Source organism: Grampus griseus (assembly GCF_964374135.1).
Source record: "Grampus griseus genome assembly, chromosome: 8".
Taxonomy (NCBI): Eukaryota; Metazoa; Chordata; class Mammalia; order Artiodactyla; family Delphinidae; genus Grampus; species Grampus griseus.
Window position 1 is genome coordinate 102,272,321 of NC_139002.1, and position 17,133 is coordinate 102,289,453.

Here is a 17,133-nt window from a genome sequence, read left to right on the forward strand (position 1 = left end):
AGCTCCAGTCACTTCTTTCTGTCCAGTCTGTGAACTGCTCAGGGCTACTGAGCGCGTGCTCCCCTTTCTTTCCTGACCCTGCCCTCTTCCCAGGAAAGCATGGCGCTGTCACCTTGTCACCCCCTGCCAGGGGCTGGCTTCTCGCCTTCTCTACCCTGAGAGATGAGACCGCCCACTCCTCTGCTCCCTGGGCCAGGTCTAACGCTCCCTCTTCCAGCACTGCCGCCTCCCGGGCACCCTCCCGCTCTCCTCTCTGGTCTCGGGGTCCATCTGCCAGGGGGGCTGTCCTGTGGCTGGGGCGCCTGACGCCCGCCTCTGCCCTCTCCGCAGACCTCACGTGGTGGGCAGCGGCGGCAGTGACAAGGAAAAGGAGGAGTTTCGGGAGGCCAAGCCCCGCTCGCTACGCTTCACGTGGAGCATGAAGACCACGAGCTCCATGGAGCCCAACGAGATGATGCGTGAGATCCGCAAGGTGCTGGACGCGAACAGCTGCCAGAGCGAGCTGCACGAGAAGTACATGCTGCTGTGCATGCACGGCACGCCGGGCCACGAGAACTTCGTGCAGTGGGAGATGGAGGTGTGCAAACTGCCGCGGCTGTCTCTCAACGGTGTTCGGTTTAAGCGGATATCGGGCACCTCCATGGCCTTCAAAAACATTGCCTCCAAAATAGCCAACGAGCTGAAGCTTTAACAGGCTGCCGGGAGTGGGGGCGGCGGGGGCGGCCAGCCGGACTTAGCTGCTGGGGCCGGCGCTCCGCCTGCCCGGGCGGGACTGCAGAGACGGATTGGTGTGTCTCCCCTCCCCGCCCTTCTCAGTTTCTTCTTCCATGTTTGTGGGGGTTGGGAGATGGTTCTCTCCCCCCCACATTTACCCCTGCCCAGATAGTCCCCCTTCCCCCCTCTCTCCCACAGGAGGCAAAGGAAGGGGAGGGAGGGGTGGGGGGCAGGGCTCCCCCTCGGTACTGCGGTTGCACAGAGTATTTCGCCTAAACCAAGAAATTTTTTATTACCAAAAAGAAAAAAGAAAAAAAAAAATCCCAGCGGCCACCTTTCCTCCCTGCCCCATTGGGACAGTCGAGACTGGATCTGTGGGGTTTCCCGGGAGGGTGGCTCAGGGCTGGAACACTCTCAGGCAAGAGTGGTGGAGTTCCCTGTCAGGCCCTCCGCCAGGCCCACTTTGGGCTTCTCCCCTCTCCTCTCCTTCCCCTCCAAGCAAACCACCAGAGGTGGCCTTCCCCTGACCTCAGGCCCCTGGGCTGGAGGCCTGGGCGGCTGGGGGCTGGGGGCAGGGGTGCCGCACAGCCCTGAAGCGGTGGGACTGGCGGCTGCTCTGGGGCTGGCAGGCTAGGCGCGGGGCTCGGCCTCCCTCCACACTGTATCCTCTGCCCCTCCTTCCCCAGAGGCTGGGCATTTCCTTCCACAAGCTGCTGTGGGGACTTTTGTTCCCCTCCTCAAAAAGTCTGTGCCATCTTCTCCCACCCCCTCCTGGGTAGAAGGCGGGGCTGACCCCAGGGCTGGGAGAGGGGAGGGGACCGCAGGGCAGATGGGCTCCTCGGCCCCCAGGGGGCCGCCTGGGCTGCTAGTCTCCGCAACAGGGACGCTGGGCATTCTCCGTTCTGGGAGAGCCTTTGTCTGAAAGCACAGCCCCCCTCGCCGTCCCTCTCCCCACTGCTCCCCTTCATTGGCATTAATCTGGGCACCAGCTAGTTCCATAGCAGTGACTTCCCTCACCACTCATCTCTCGGCCTTGCCTTTTCTTCCTCACACTGTCGCCCCTCCTCTCAGGAGACACTGCCCGGGGGCCCCCGTGGCCGGCCGCCTGGCGGGAGGCTGGACAGGGCAGCAGGGCCGGGAGCCTCTGCCCTCCACAGGGTGGGGGGGACAGATAGGCCAAGTGACTCCCAGCTTGCTAACCTCTGCAGCCAGCGTGGGAGTGGCTGGTTATGGGCGCTTGGCTGGTGGCAGCCGCTGCATCCCTTAATTTATTTCTCTGCTGTTTCTGTTCTTGAGAAATTGGGGGAGGGGGTCCTGAACAGAGGCTGCCTCTACCCTCACCTGAGTTGTACATTTTTTGTGATGGGTTTTATTTTTTATTTTATTATTTTATTTTATTTTTTTTTTTTGATTTATGATGACTCCACTCCTACTCATCACCCCACTCCCAGGCCTGGCTCCGTGGCAAGTCGAGCCCTTGGTTCCCAGGAAGGGGCCTCGCCAACCTCAGCCCTCCTGCCCCAAGCCCTGAATGCGGGCTCCGGCTCCCACCAAGGGCTCCCCCTCCCTTCTTCCCTCCCCCCTCCTGCCCTATGGAACAGCCCGGGTGCTCCGAGGGGCCGGGAGGGCAAGGCTTGGCTCCCAAAGGGGGTGGTGGCCAGGGGCTGGGGGGGGGCCTCCCAGGCAAGGTGGCCCCTCCCCACCCAGCCCCCCTTCCTGCACTTAGTTTCTCCTCTGGATCAAACACGTAATAAAGAGAATGTTTGGAATCTGAGCTGCCTCCTCCTGTTTCTTCCTACCGGGCAGGGACCCAGTCCCCCTGGGCAAGATGTGGCCCAGCCTGCCTGCCTCACAGGGGAGAACTGATTCCTGTCTGGGGCCTGGGGAAAGGCCGGTGCTGGGCGGGATCCCTCCCCACCCTCATGGCACAGACAGGAAGCAAAGCCCAAGACCCTTAAACCAAAAGGGAAAGAGGATTCAGTGAGCTTGAAGGTTTTATTTATTTTTTAAAAACATTGAAAAATAAACCCATGTCTGCATATGTTCCCAACCCTCCTTTCTCTAAACTTCTGGGCGGTGGGCACAGTGGGCACCCTCAGGGCTCCTCGGCACTTTCCACCCGGCCCCCTGAAGACTGGAGAGCTACCTCTTCAGCCTCTGCTGCTGTCAGGCCCCAAGGAACCTTTCTGCCCACTTCCCCCCTCCAGCTCCCTCCCCACCTCACCCCAGACTTATTGCTAAAAGAAGGGGAAGAGGAAGAACAGCCAACACACTAAACTGTCCTCTCCGCCCCCCCCCCAGGCTATGGTCACTACCCCCTACACACGAAGGGCAGGACCCCTAGGCCAGGCCCTGGCAGACTAGGAGGCAGCCGTTCCAGTCCCAGCCAGGAAAAGTACCCTCGGGCCAGCCTCAGAAGGCCCCAGACCCTGGCTGGGGTGGGGGTGGAGACAGGCTGGCTGCCAGAAAGACGTGCAGAACCCGCGGGGGTCCAGGCTGTGCCCCTGTCGGCAGCGCTGGGTCTTCGAAAGACCTGGCGAGAGCTCTAGTCTCTGCTGTCCTCAGTGAAGCTGGAGGTCCCCGAGGACGTCCGGCAAAGGGGTTCTGGAGCCTCTGGTTGGTGGAGGGCCTCAGGGCTCAGAGCGAGGGTGCTGGAGGCTCCAGGGGGGCTCCAGCCAGGGTGGGTGCGGGCTGAGGGCCGGGGCGGGCACCGTGGCGGGAGGCAGCCAGGGCAGGGCGGATAAGAGGTGGTGGGGGCTGGTTGGGGGCCAGCCGGGGCTGGAGGAAGCGGCCCTGCTGGAGTGGGGGTGGCTGGCGGAGCAGGGTGGGAGCCGTGGGCAAAGGTGGCCTCAGCAGTGGCGGCGGCTGGGACAGCGAGGTGGGAGGCGGAGGAGGGGGCGGCGCAGGGGGCCCCGTTCGGGGTCCTGATGTCGACACAGATGTAATCTGGACCTGAGAGGGGCGAGAGAAGAGTGAGAAACCAGGCTCAAGCACACCCTCAGCCCAGGCTAAGGACGGAGGCGGTTCCTCTCCTCTGTTCTCTGAAGCGTTTCGCGCTCTCTCCCCTTCTCACCTCATCGTCTTCCTCTAGGGCCGGGGCTGGCAAGGGAGCCCCTCTCCTAGCCTCCTCCATGGGGACCGGGGGGGCTCCAGGGGCCCCATCCTGCTCGGCCTCCCATTCCTGCAGCACCTCCTCCAGATTGAAGCGGCGCCGGTAGCTCACAAAGAAGGTCTTCACCTGGGTCAGAGTCTTGTTCCCAATCACCTCTGCAATAGCCCCAAAGTCTTTGCCATACCTACGGATGGCTGCAAGGGTCAAAAGGGCAGCAGGTGTGAATACCCCCTTAGAACTAGTTACTTCCCTGATCTTCCCCCTCTGCCCCAGCTCCCCGGAGGGCAGGAGAGGCTCCTGGGGCGCTCTATTCTCCGAGTCTCACCCACCTTGTACTGCCAAAAGCTGCTCATCCGTGGTCCAGCGGGAGTTGAACTTGGTGTTGGCCTGAGGCGCAAGGAATATGTCCTTGAGACTCAAACATATGGGAACAGAGGCCCTGCTACCCAAGAGAAACTCCCCTTTCTGCCCCCTCCTGCACCCGGACTTGAAGCGCAGCCTCACCTCGGGGGGGCGGAGCGGGTCGATGCCCCCCTCCAGGGCCTGGCGGAGGCTGCTGTTGGTCTGTTTCATGCTTTGCACCTGGGAAGGCAAGGCAAGGAAGGGACATCAAGTTCCAAGCCAGGGAGGCCGTCAACACCAACCCTCGCCAAGGCCCCACTGCCCAGCAAAGCTCTTTGCCACCCACCGTCTACCTCATCTCTCCCTCACAACCATTCAGTAGAGGAGACACTGGGGTTTGCCCCTTTTCAAAGACCAGGTTGGTTTGTTTTTTTCAATGTCCAGAAAAGAACACTAAGTTACCCAGAAGCCCAGAAGATGGGGCAGAGGCAGGCTTGGCATCCACACGACCTCCCTTACGCCTCCAGCTGCCCCCAATCATAGTTCCCAGCTGCCGACTGTCCCCTTTGCCTGGCCCCTTCTTTCCTCGGGCCCCCCACCTGGCGCTTGAGGGAGATGAGCTGGGAGTCGAGGCCTCGAAGTGTGAGGTTGGCAAGGTCCGGGCTCCCTGACACGGCAGTGAGGCCCTCGGGGCTCAGGTACATGCCCTTGGGAGGGCGCCGCCGAGTTCGCAGCGGATGGTGGCGGTACTGAGACCCCTGGGCCTCCTTCTTTCCTGGACCTGGGCGGGCATTCAGGGGCCGAGAGGGCAGAGGCTGCCAGGGAAAGGAGAGGAGGTGGGTGGTGCAGAGCCCAGGGAGAGGGCGGGCAGGCGGGCAGGGCCAGAGGAGCTCTGGGACCTCACCTCTCTCTTGGGGTCTCCAGCGTCCGGCTCCCCCTCACTCACGGCTCCTCGTCCCTCTTCAAGCTCATCACTGCTTACACGGGGGCCAAGGCCGGGTAAGGCAGGGGCCAGGACCCCCAGGAGCTCAGTTTACCCCCACCCAGAGCCTCCCCGAGCCCCCCACCTGTCTTCTTTGTCCTTTCGGCCCCCCAGCCGCCGAGCCTGTCTGTCCATCACACTGGTCCGGCTGCGGGTCTTCTTCCAAGAGTAGTAATACTTCACCAGGCTGGGTATCAGCTTGTCAGGCAGCTGGAGGGGCAACGCCAGAGGCTGGGGCCCACCTAAGACTCTGGGCCTCGGTTAGGCTTAACAGAAAGAAGGGGCCAAGGAGCACTGGCGGGGGTGGAGGGCTTTACCATCTGCTGGATCCGCTGGAAACATTTGCCGTGGAAGCCGAAGGCCTGTTCAAACAGCACCTTGTCCTCTACCGTCCACTCGTCCGGGAACGGGGTGAAGTTGGCCAGGTCAGCCAGCGACTTCTCTACGTCATGCTTGTGCCACAGGAGCATGCCCAGTGCCTGGCCCAGGAGAGGGGACAACTCAGGCTCAGCTGCCCGCAGCACTGTCCCGTCTCCACCCCAAATCCCTGCGGGGCCAAGGCTCACCTGCTCGATGTTGTAACCATGCTTCTCCTTGGCCATCGCAATGTACTTGTCAACTGCAGGGGCGGGAGGAGCCAGGTCTTGGAGGAGGGGTTACAACCCCTAAGCCAGGCCTGCCCGGAAAGGGGTATGCCCCCAGGGGCTAGGCCGCTGAGCCTGAGCCCCAGGACAGGGGCTGAACCCACACATCTCAGCCTCCAGCCCACTTCTGAGAAGAGCTGGCTGCCAGCTGGCATGAACCCCAGGCCCCAGCCCCCAAGGGTATGCATGAGCCCAGGGTCCCACCCCACTCACGCTTGGCATCTGACACACAGTGGTTGGGCGACCACACCAACATCCCCTTCAGCTCCTTGTTACTGTAGCGTGCGGGGCTCTCTGAAAGGCAACGGAGCAAAGGAGGGAAGACATCATCAGCCTGGTGGCGCTGGCCTGGACCCACGGCCAGAGGGCAGCGGAGGAGTGGGGCCCGCGAGGTGAGGCCCAGAGGGGAAGGAGGGACAGAGACCCAGACAGGAAGGCAGAGCAGGAAAACTAACCATGCCACAGGGCCGGCCACCCACCCCCGCCTGTCCTTACAGTGGGCGCCAGCCAAGGGTTCCCCCAGGTGGGGCTCAGGGCCAAGCCATGGGCCCTCCAGTCCCCTCCCTTCACAGCCTGTCCTGCCACTCACCAGGCTTGCACTCCGGAATTACGGCCTGGTAATTGGTTCCAACGCGGATCATGCTGTCTGTGGAGCCGGTGGGGGGTGGGGGGAGGCAGTCAGGACTCCAGGGAGGGAGGGAGGACGGGAGGATGTGGCGGGGGAGGTGGCTGGCCTGGAGTTCTCCTTCCTGACCACCCAGGGCCCCCATCTTCCAGGAGGCTCACTTTTCCCTGATCTTCCCCTCAGTTACCCTCAGCCACAGAAGAAACTGGAAAAGGGAGAGACCTGCCTAGCCATAGCCATGGGGGGTGGGGGAGAGGACAGGGGCCAGTTTTCAAGCCCAGGCCCAGCAGAGCCCTTTGTTCTGACGGGGGGGGGGGGTGAGTTGGGGGGGGTTGGAGGGCTGCCCCTAGACCTGGACCACAGCCCTCCTGCAGAGAATCCAAGGCTCCTCCCCACCACAGGAGCCCCACAGCTCGGTGTGGAGGTGTCTTTCCAGCTCCTGCCCCAGTCAGACCTCAGCCCCCTGCAAGGTGGCAGGGTACGAGGAGCCCAAGCTGTGAAAGGGAGGGACGCCTGAGTCCCTCGGGGACTGAGGGCAGGGAGGGGGCAGGCAGGACCGCCTCCTCGGCAGCTAGGGGCCCAGCCTCCAGATTCCCTGTGCCGGCTCGGGGGAGAAGCAAGGCACAGGCTCCAATACAGGCAAGGCAGGAACCATCCGTATAATACCCCCGTGGTCGGCAACTCTCCCCCACGCCCTGCTCCGCGCCCCCCCCGGGCCGGTGCGCCTTTAACCCTAGGCCTCCGGGCTCACCGTGCGAGTGCTCCTCCTCGCTGCTGTCATCCTCCGAGTGGGGTTGTCCGCCGTTGGGCGCCGTCTTGGCCCGGCTGCGGGACAGGATCCCGGAGCCCGCGCTCGGCTTCTCCATCACCGAGGGCATTACCCCGCCCAGCTGCCCCGGGGGGCGCGGGAGCCTTCGGAGAGCAGCGGTCGTTGCCGCGCTCGCCTGGGGTGCCGTGCCCGGCCCGGCCTGGAGAGGTCGCCACTGAGGCTACGAGAGGCAGGAGGTCAAGCGTGGCTAGGGTCCGGCGGGGCAGGAGCCCAGCGGGCAGCCCAGCGCTCTCCGCGACCCCCCCGGGTGAGGGTGTCAAAAAAGTTTGTGTAGAAGTGGGGTACGCGGGGGATGAGCGCAAGGTCCGGTGGGGCTGGGGCGCGCTCGCTCTGGACGCTCCACGGAATTGGGGCTCCCCGGAGAAGTCTGGGCACTCTGCCCTCGGAGCGCCCTGGAGCCCCAATGCCCGCCTGCCCACGCAGTTCAGCGAGCGGGCGCTGCGGCGCGATTGCCGCCCCCGGCGGGCTCCGTGCCTCTCGGCTGCACCAGGATGCCCCAGTCCCCGGGAGGGGACCCCTGCCCGGACCAGACCCCTGCCTGCGACGGCAGCCGGCGGGGCCCCGGCGCTGGCGGCGGCGGCGGCGGGACGGCGCGCACGGCGCGCGGTGCTGGGGCAGAGTTGCCGGGAGGCGGGGGAGCGCAGCCGCGGGCACCGCCTCGCACCCTCCCCGGCGCGCTCGCTCTCCACGGCGCGCTCGGGCTGCTGCTCGCTCGCCCGCTCTCCGCCGCCGCTCGCTCCTCGCGCACACAATGAAGCTGCTGGCAGGGAAGTAGTGCCGGCTGCGGCCTCAGCACCCCTCCCCCAGCCGATGCCTCCGCCAGCTGAACATCTGGCCCTGGGGTGGAAGGGAGGGCCCGGGGGGCGGGGCCTGGGGGCCGGGGCTAGACCTCCAGGGGGTGGGGTCAGGACCCGGGTGGAGAGCGCTTTCCTCTGCGGGCCCCCCGAGCTCCCAGACTTGCCCCTGGGGGAGGCCACCCCCTACCCCCGAGGAGTAGCCGGGGGTCAGCCCCACCCAGGCGCACACCAGCCCCACACACCAGTGGGCTCGGGTTACCGCCGCCTGCCCCGGGGGCCCTGAGGCCGCCTGCCCGCCCGCCCGGGTGGAGCCCAGCTTTTCCTTCCATTTCCCTTCCTGCCAAGGAACTCCCCGCCCCCCTTCCGCAGGGGGGACCCCCCCCTTCATGCGCCCTTGGGGGCCAGAGCGGATGGGAGGCCGGACAGGCGAGGAATGAATTCCTCCAAGAGCTACCGGGCCAAAGCCTGGCTTCTGGTGCATCTGTGGGTCCCCAGGGGTCACCTCAGTTCCCTTTAACTGCTGCAGCGCGCACCCCAAAACAGTGGCACAAGGGGTTGCGGGATGGGGAGTGGGAAGTGTAGGGAAAGATCTGGACTGCAGGGTGAGGGAGGAGCTGGGTGTCCTCCCTACTGGGTTCACTGTCACCCCAGCTGGGAGCAGCATCCCCCTCCCCCAGGACGAGCACGGGCAGAGTGACAGACCGGGAAGCGGGTAGAGCGGCACAGACGGAGATGGGGGAGGGGGGTGGGCAGAGACTTTCAAAGCCAGACCCAGCCACCCTGCCAGGCACACAAAGAGCCAGCACACACACACACCGGCGACAAGCTGCGCCGGTGCCCGTCCCCGCCGCCGCAGGCACGTGCTGCCGCGCACACAGGCCGAAGCCCCCTCCCACCCGTCGCCCCTCCCACCCGAGCCCCAGACTTCTAGACACACCTCCACTCGGGCACGCCCCGCTGTGCCCAGACTGAGCCGAGCTTGCGCTCGCACCCTCCTCTCCCTTCCCTTCCTCGGCCACTCAGTAATCAGATTCCTAAATTTAGAAGCAACCCAGGGCCCAGCCAGGGATGGATCCCCGCCCCCACCCGCTGCCTGCGGCCAGCCGGCCGGGGTCCTGCGGTCGGGCCACGACCCGGCTGGGGCCTCCCGGTCCTGGGGGCTCCTGCGGGCGGCCGGGCAAAGTTAGGCACAACCCCACCCGGCTGCGGTGCTGTCGGGCCACATGGGGCCACACTGGGGCCACCCAGCCGGCAGCCACGTTGCCCGCCACACCTCCGGTCAGAGCTATGGGGCCTTTTTCCTCCTCTTAAATCATGGATTGGGCACCAAGCCCCAGGGTGGGGAGGTCTGGATAGAGGAGAACGAGTGGGCCAAGGGCAGGTCTGAGCTCAGGGCTCTGCTACAAATGGAAAAGCGCCTCCGCAGCCTTACTCCTTCTGAGTGGCCACCCTGCCCCCAGAACCTCCAGTCTTTAGGGAGCCTCTCATCTCTGTCCCCTCCTGCCTGGCCGGCAGCCATCGCTGCTCACAGCCCTCTCCTATGATGGAGTCTTCCATTTTGCCCACACCAGCCCCTCTTGAAGCAGGGCCTCAGCTGGGTCCCCCTTTCCCCCTTGCCACTTTTCCATCCTCATGCCTAGGGTCCAGGGCCCAGCACCTCACCCCACCCCCAGGCCTCAGCATCATGCTTGTTCTGGGCTCCCTCCTCCTGGGCTGCCCCAGGTACCCCCGGCCACAGGCGTCCCTCCTTCCTTAGCACCCCTCCCCCCAATAAGAACCTAATTCTGTTCTCACTTCTCCCTAGGGCCTGGAGCTCAGGGCCAGAGGAAGATTCTGCTCCGGAGGCGGGGGCAGGGAGGGGAGGCTTATTCCTTGGCGTAGAGAGGAGGGGGGGAGTCCCTAGGCCCTGGTGTGATGAGGCTTCCGCCTAGGAGGTGGGACGCGACATGGGAGGGGTATCCTAGGAATCTGGGGATGACTCTGGGGTCCACAGTGTCCAGGGAGAGAGAGGAGGCACATTCCTAGTGAGCAACCTCCTCCCCAAGGGGCAACGGCGCAGGGTTAGGAGGGGGAGGGGCAAGGCCCCACCCTCCCACCTGCTGCAGCCGCCCCCTCCCCAGCTGGCCCCCTCTTTTGTGCAAAGCCACACAAAGGACAAGGGGCCCCGGCCGGCCTGGCCATCTGCTCCCAGCAGCCTGAAGGCTCTTAAAGAGACAGCACCCCCTCCCTGCCCTGGGGCTGCGGGGCGGGATGGACCGGGTGCGCCACAGGACCTGGTCTCAGCGGTACCCCACGTGCCACCCACTTTTCCCTCGCTCCCCCAGCCCCAGATCGGGAATCATTCTCCCCCAGGCCAGGGGCACCGAGGTGCCACGTGGCCCAGAACAGGAGGCGTGGGAGGGGAGAGAAAGGAGGCAGCCAGGGACCAGCCCCTCCCCTCCTGCCTCAGGCAGAGGGGCCAGGGAAGCTCAGTAGCGCAGCACCAGTACTGGGGTCCCTCACCTCCCTGAGGCCACCTCGGAGCTTTGTGAGCTACTGCCGGCCTCCGGGAGTGCCCTCCCCGCCGTTCTCACCGAGGAGCTCCCCCTCGGCCTTCCTCAGGGAGGATGCCAGTGCCTGCTTTCTGAGGGCTGCAGGCCTCTGGGCAGCAACCCCGTGATCCGGGCACGTTTACTTCCTGCGTTTTCCAGTTGAGGAAACTGAGGCTTGGCCGAGCCCCCGCACAGGCCTCCACAAAGCCAACGCCCCTGGCTGTGTCCGAAGCCTTCCTCCCGCCCCCGACGCCCCCCCCACCCCACCCCGGGACCAGACAGGGCTCCTCACCCCTGAGATCCCCCGGGAAGCCAGACCAAGGTGCTCAGAGCCTTTGCCACACTGCTGGGGACACCAGTTTACATTATTTGTGTGATTGTTTATTTCTCGACTGTCTCCCTGCAGGGCGGCGTGGCAGGGATTGGGTCCACTGTGTTCGCTGCTGTGTTCTCAGTGCCTGGCGTATAGGAGGCACTCAACATTTGCTGAATAAATAAATACCAGAAGCCCCCAAAGCCTTCCTCCTCGCTGGGCTCCTCTGTCCTCTGCGTGTTGGGCATCCTGCCTCCTGACTCCTCGAGGTGAGGCAGAGGGGACGAAGGTCGAACAGGGATGCTGGGAGAGAAAAGGAGGGTGACCTTGAACAAGCCACCAGCCTCCCCTCTCCCTCCTCCCAAAGGCGGGGGCAGCTCCAGCCAATCCTGAACCCGTAGCCCTGCCAGACAGACTGGGACTGTCCTGAGCTCTGGCCAGGCAAGGCTGGCCGCTGCGGTGTGGTGCTTGGGACCCCGGCCAGGCCCTCAGTGGCTAGAGCCAAGGGGCTCAGCTTGGGGAGGGTGGCAGGCAGGCGGGCCCTTGGGTGGGGGAGGGAAGGTGGCAGGATCTAAGGAGAAACCTGGCCGAGCAGCGGGGGAGTCGGACTGGAGGCCAGGGGGAGATGAAGCTGGAGAAATGGTGAAGGTGGGCTACAGTGTGAAAGGAGCATGGGGGCGCTCCCTCCAGGGCCCTCACGCCCTCAGCCTGCCCAGAGAGGACTTCAGTTCCTCCCAGGCCCCTGGGGCTCACTGGCGGGCGGTGTGGCCCAGGGCACTGCCCTCCTGGGCCCAGTTAGTAATCTCCTGAACTGGCCCACCCTCCCACCCGGGGCTGTGAAGAGGCTGAGAGAAGGTGACAGAGGTGACGATCCGGTGCTAGGTATCGCCTCAGCACTGTGGCCACGTGAGGGGGGGGGCGCTAAAGGAGCCCAGGCCAGCACATCTGTGAGTGGCGCTGGGGGCGGGCAGAGCAGAAGCAGGCGGGAGGTCAGCAAGGAGACCCCAGGCTTCCTGTCACCCACGCTGACGAAAGCTGACTCCCTGAGCGAAGCAGGAACTAGGGCGGAAGGGTCAGGGAGATCTTAGCAGAGAGACGCGAGAAGGTGACAGGGGCTCCCTGGAGCCAGGAGGGGGCAGCTTCCAGACCTGGGAGCCCCCTCTGTTTCTCCGGAAGCCAGGAAAGGAACCGCCCCTCACGCTCACCTGGGCAACAGCTGGCGCCCTCTAGTGGTCACAGCGTGGACCAAGGGGTCCCACCTAAGCTTGGCCACAAATGTCCTCCCAGGGAGTCTGAGCACGGCACCCTGAGGAGCCCATTCTCCTGGGGCAAGTGCATGCGGTCAAGATCGTCTGGGGCCAACTGAGCTTTAGATCCAATCAATCCCCAGCACGTCTCCTGGGCCCAGAGCCACCCAGAACCTCCCAGAACAAAGTCGGGTGGAGCGGAAACCCCTAGAGAAATGGCAGAGGAGATGGGAACCGCAGGGAAGGTGCAGGAGCACTGCAGGCCAGGGAGCTCAGACCTGGAGTGAGTCCTGCCTCTGCTTCTTGCTTGCTGTGTGGCCTGAGGTGAGTTACTTGGCCTCTCCGAGGCTTAGTCCCTCCATCTCTCAAAGGGAACAATAACGCTGACCTCATCTGATTGTTGGGAGGATCCAACGTCATCTCACATGGAATGTAATTGGAGTCCCCATCAGTGCTGGTTTCCTTCTGAAGCAGGGGGTCCCCTCTTGAACACCCCTAGCTGGGCTACAAAACCACCCTTCACTTCTCTGTGAGGCTGCCCATGATCTGTGGACCAGCTGAAGGCCATGGCCCCCTGCAGCTCCTGGTTCTGGCCTCTGGAGCTAAAAGCTCTTCCTCTGAGACATTTGACACTTGACAACATCCCTCTGACTTGTCTACCGCTTCAGGTTCCTGCCTTCGGTCTGATCTCGCCAACCCATCACACAAACATAGCTGGATACAGATTCTCAAATACTGCTTTGATCAGGTCTCACTCCTGCTCAATAACCTTCCATGGTTCACCGTTGCCTTCCAGGCAAAGTTGGAGCTTCTCCTCTCCCAGCCCAGTACTCAAGGCCTTTCTAGCCTGTATCTGACCCAGCTGAACAGGTCTGCTCGCTGCTTGCTGAGTCCTACCTGGTGCCCCAGAACACCCCACCCACCCTGCAGACCCTGGCCCGGCCCACCTATTTTCATGCCCCATACCTGGCCAGTCCCTTGGGACTGCTGGCTTCTGCTGGCCAGCTCTGCTGGACAGGGCACATCCAGGGTTCCTGGCTTGGCTACAATCACCCTTCCTGCTTCCCCCAACCTGCCCCCCTCATACTCCTCCACCACCCCATCTCCTGCATGGCTCTTAGCCCGTGACCTTGCCTTCCGCTTCCAGAGAAAATAGAGGCCTCTGGGAGGAACCCCCTCTAAGGCCTGCCCCTGCACCCAGAGATTCACTCCTTCCCTGTCCCTTGCAGTTGTAAGTGTACCTTCCCCCTTCAAGGCCAACCTCCCTCCCAGGCTCTGCATCTCTCAGCGAGACACACACACACACACACACACACACACACACACACACACACACACATTTGGTCCTCATTTACCTCTCCTCCCTCATTATTCTCTTCCCTTCGGCATGTCAACCTGCCTAAGGCCCTCCATCCCAAGACACTCCCATCCCCCATGTACACCAACACACACACACACACACACCCCTTCCTCCATCCCAAGTTTCACCTTTAGCTACTCCTTTCAGCTACAGCTACTGAAAGCTAGTGCTACCTTTGCTCTCAATCTCTCTCTCTCTCTCTCTTTTTTTTTTTTTTTTAAAGCTGAGCTTCTTAGGGAATTCCCTGGTGGTCCAGTGGTTAGGACTCTGGGCTTCCACTGCAGGGGGCATGGGTTCAATCCCTGGTCGGGGAACTAAGATCCTTCAAGCCGCAGAGTGCAGCCAAAAAAAAAATTAAAAAATAAAGATAGGGCTTCCCTGGTGGTGCAGTGGTTGGGAGTCCGCCTGCCGATGCAGGGGACACGGGTTCGTGCCCCAGTCTGGGAAGATCCCACATGCCGCAGAGCGGCTGGGCCCGTGAGCCACGGCCACTGAGCCTGCGCGTCCGGAGCCTGTGCTCCGCAACGGGAGAGGCCACAACGCTGAGAGGCCCGCGTACCGCAAAATAAATAAATAAATAAATAAAAATAATAAAATAATAAAAAATAAAGATAAAGCTGGGCTTCTTAAAAGAGTTGTTCACACCCCTTCATCCTTGTTCTCACCTCCCACTCACTCTGCAACCCACTGAAGTGTTGTGTCACCCTCTGCCACTCCACGGAGACTGCTCTTGCCGAGGTCACTAGTGGCTGTCATCTCTAAACCCAAAGGACTTTTTTTTTTTTTTTTTTTTTTTTTGCGGTACGCAGGCCTCTCACTGTTGTGGCCTCTCCCGTTGTGGAGCACAGGCTCTGGACGCGCAGGCTCAGCGGCCGTGGCTCACGGGCCCAGCCACTCTGCAGCATATGGGATCTTCCCGGATCGGGGCACGAACCCATGTCCCCTGCATCAGCAGGCGGACTCTCAACCACTGCGCCACCAGGGAAGCCCCCAAAGGACTTTTGACGGGCCTGGACTCAATCCACCTCTGGGCAGGACAGACAGAGAGGGCTACCCCTGTTCCTGGACATGAGCTCCCAGCTGGCGCCCATCCTCTCTGCCTCCAAACCCTTGCTGTAGATCCTTCGGTCCCAGGCTACATCCTTAACTCCCCGGGCTGTGGACACTGCAACCTCCATCTCCAACCCCGACCCCTGCCGCTGGCTCTGGACCCCCCATACCCAACCAACTGCCTTCTGGACGTCCGTGCTCAGTTTTCTCTCAGACACCACAAGCTAGGCCTGTCCAAAAGGGATCTCCGCCTCTTGACTCTCCGTTTGCTCTGCCTGCCCACCTCTTCCCACCAGTCCCCGACGAAGTACAGAAACTTAGGAAATGCCCTGGACTCCTCCTTCTGCTTCACTTCCGAGTCCAACAGCCTCCAACTTGTGTCAGTCTCTTCCCCCACGGCCACTCCCTCTCACCCTGTGAATGAAACAGCCTCCCAGCAGGCCTCCCTGCCTCCTCTCTTGGCCCCCTCTAATCTGTTCTTTATTCAACAGCCAGGGCAATCTAATCAAGTCAATCCGCTGCCTTTCATTATCCTTTGATAATCTCCTTCAAAATCTGGCCTCCTGATACCCCTTCCCCCTTTGCCTTTCTCCTTTGGGGGTCCATGTGGTGCTGTGGAGTTGATCCCACCCCAATGTCAGCCTTTCCCAAGGCCCTGGAGATCACGATGGGTTCAGAAGTGGACTAGAGACCTAAGCTGGCCCAATCAGCATGTTACAAATATGGGATGAAGGTCAGGAAGCTGAGCCTGGAGGGCCCCACAAAGAGATGGGAAAAAAACTGGCTTCCCAATGACATCAGCTTTACCTGAAGCCACTGAACCTCTGAACTTTTTAGTCACGTGCGTCAGTACCTTCCTTTGATTGTTGGAGCCTGGTTGATTTCAGTTTTCTGTCACTTGCAACCACAGCCTCTGAAATAAGACATCTCTCAACATTACCGCACTTGAACTTACGCTTTAGCCATGCCCGACAACCTGCAGTTCGCTTGGAGTCTGTAGATGCGATTCCTGATACCTGGGATGACCATCTTCCTTGTTGACGAATTGTCATTTGCCTCACAAAATGAAACTCAGTTTCACCCTGTCTAGGACCTCTGCTCTCCCCCATCTCAGCACTGATCACACTCTAATGTAACCACATACCTGTTTACCTGTCTGTCTCCTCCTTGAGGCTGTGAGTCCTGAGAGGGCAGAGCATCTGTCTTACTCACCTGTGCACCCCCAGCCCCTCTCACTCCACAGGTACCTACACTGCCAGGTCCCAGGAAATCACTTCTGCCAAATCTCCCCTGATTTTACCAACGTATTAGGATCTCCTTGTAGGCAAAGATTTACAATAATAATAGAGAATGCCAACTTCTGTGAGTACATATTATTTCTTTTTTTCACAGCTATATTCCCCAGACCCTAGATTAGCACAAGTACATAGGAAATGCTCAATAACTATTGTTGAACAAATTAGTGGATGAGTAACAAACAAATTGAATGCTCATAGGTTCCAACCCCAGTGTGCAAAATGCTGGCCTAAATTATCTCATTTTCCTCCACAGTAGCCCTGTGAGGTAGGTATTCTAATTATCTTCATTTTACAGATGAGGAGCTGAGGCTTCAGAAGGTGATCTGCCTAAGATCATAAAGCTTGAAAGTGGCAGAACTGGGACTGGTTTCAAGCCAGCTGATGCCAGAGTCCTGCTTTTTATATTCCTGTGTCCATATCCTTCCAGTTAAGATGCATTTGGCTGCGGCAAGAGGCACCATCATTTGATGGTGCTCTGAGCAAAGTGGACACTTTATTGTTTCTCCTAAGAAGTGTGGAGGTCAGTGTCACCACTGACAGTGCTCAGTGGTCACCAAGGCCTCAGGTGCTTCTCATCTCTCAGCTCTGCTTCTTCCATGCATCACAAGTTCCCCCCTCATGGTCCCCAGATGGCTGCAGCTGCTCCAAGCATCTCACCCTTGGAGGACAATTTCCAGAGTATGAGGGAAGGGACATAAAGCAGGGGCTTTCTCCTTGGCATGTCTCTTTCATCAAAGAGAAAAACCTTTTTCAGGAATTCTTGATCAGGCCTGTGCCCCTTAAGCCAATCCCCTGCCATGACACCCAGGGATCTCCACCCATCACCTGAGCAGCTGGGGCTCTGTCAGCAAGGAAGAAGGAAACATGGCTGTTGGGTAGACAGGCAACCCTGCCCTCTGCTGCCCTCCCCATCCCCCTGGCACCCTCTGTGCACTAGAGTTTTCAGAGATATTTGTTGGCTGAACTACAAACAGAGGAAGCAGGTAGGGGCGTTCTCTTCCCTGGCAGACTTGGGTTATAGCCCTGAAGTCACGGCCTCCAGGTGCCCACATTTCCAAGGATGAAAACCAGCAGAGAGGGCTGCAGTTCCTGGTGGAAAGCAGGCTCACTGGACCCAGTGGTCCAGTGCAGAGACAGATAACCTGGAACAGACAGACAAGTGGATGGATTTTGCAGGTTAGATGTATGCAATCATTCGTTCAACAAGGGTTTATTGTCCATCGTCTCCTCTGACTCCTCCCTCTCCTCCACAGCGTCTTAACCGGCTGCTATTGTGGACAGGTTGCCTG

General features: G+C 61.2%; 2 protein-coding genes across 6 annotated transcripts in view; one reads left to right on the forward strand and one right to left on the reverse strand.

The window, feature by feature from the left end:
* MARK2 (microtubule affinity regulating kinase 2) overlaps positions 1-2,309 on the forward strand; it is a 57,491-nt gene extending 55,182 nt beyond the window's left edge. For all 5 annotated transcript variants that reach the window (XM_082659084.1, XM_082659087.1, XM_082659088.1 and 2 more), the window contains one exon: positions 331-2,309. In XM_082659084.1, the coding sequence (XP_082515210.1) occupies positions 331-691 (361 nt within the window). In that variant the 3' untranslated portion in view covers positions 692-2,309. The remainder of the gene's footprint in view (positions 1-330) is intronic.
* A 1,042-nt stretch (positions 2,310-3,351) lies between these two features.
* RCOR2 (REST corepressor 2) lies at positions 3,352-7,297 on the reverse strand (the record flags this gene model as incomplete). Its single annotated transcript, XM_082659098.1, has 12 exons — positions 3,352-3,666; positions 3,788-4,020; positions 4,156-4,213; positions 4,331-4,408; positions 4,768-4,983; positions 5,073-5,142; positions 5,236-5,360; positions 5,468-5,629; positions 5,717-5,769; positions 6,008-6,088; positions 6,384-6,440; positions 7,171-7,297. 12 exons carry the CDS (start codon positions 7,295-7,297, stop codon positions 3,352-3,354), a joined length of 1,575 nt encoding a protein of 524 aa, XP_082515224.1.
* Positions 7,298-17,133: the final 9,836 nt, after the last annotated feature.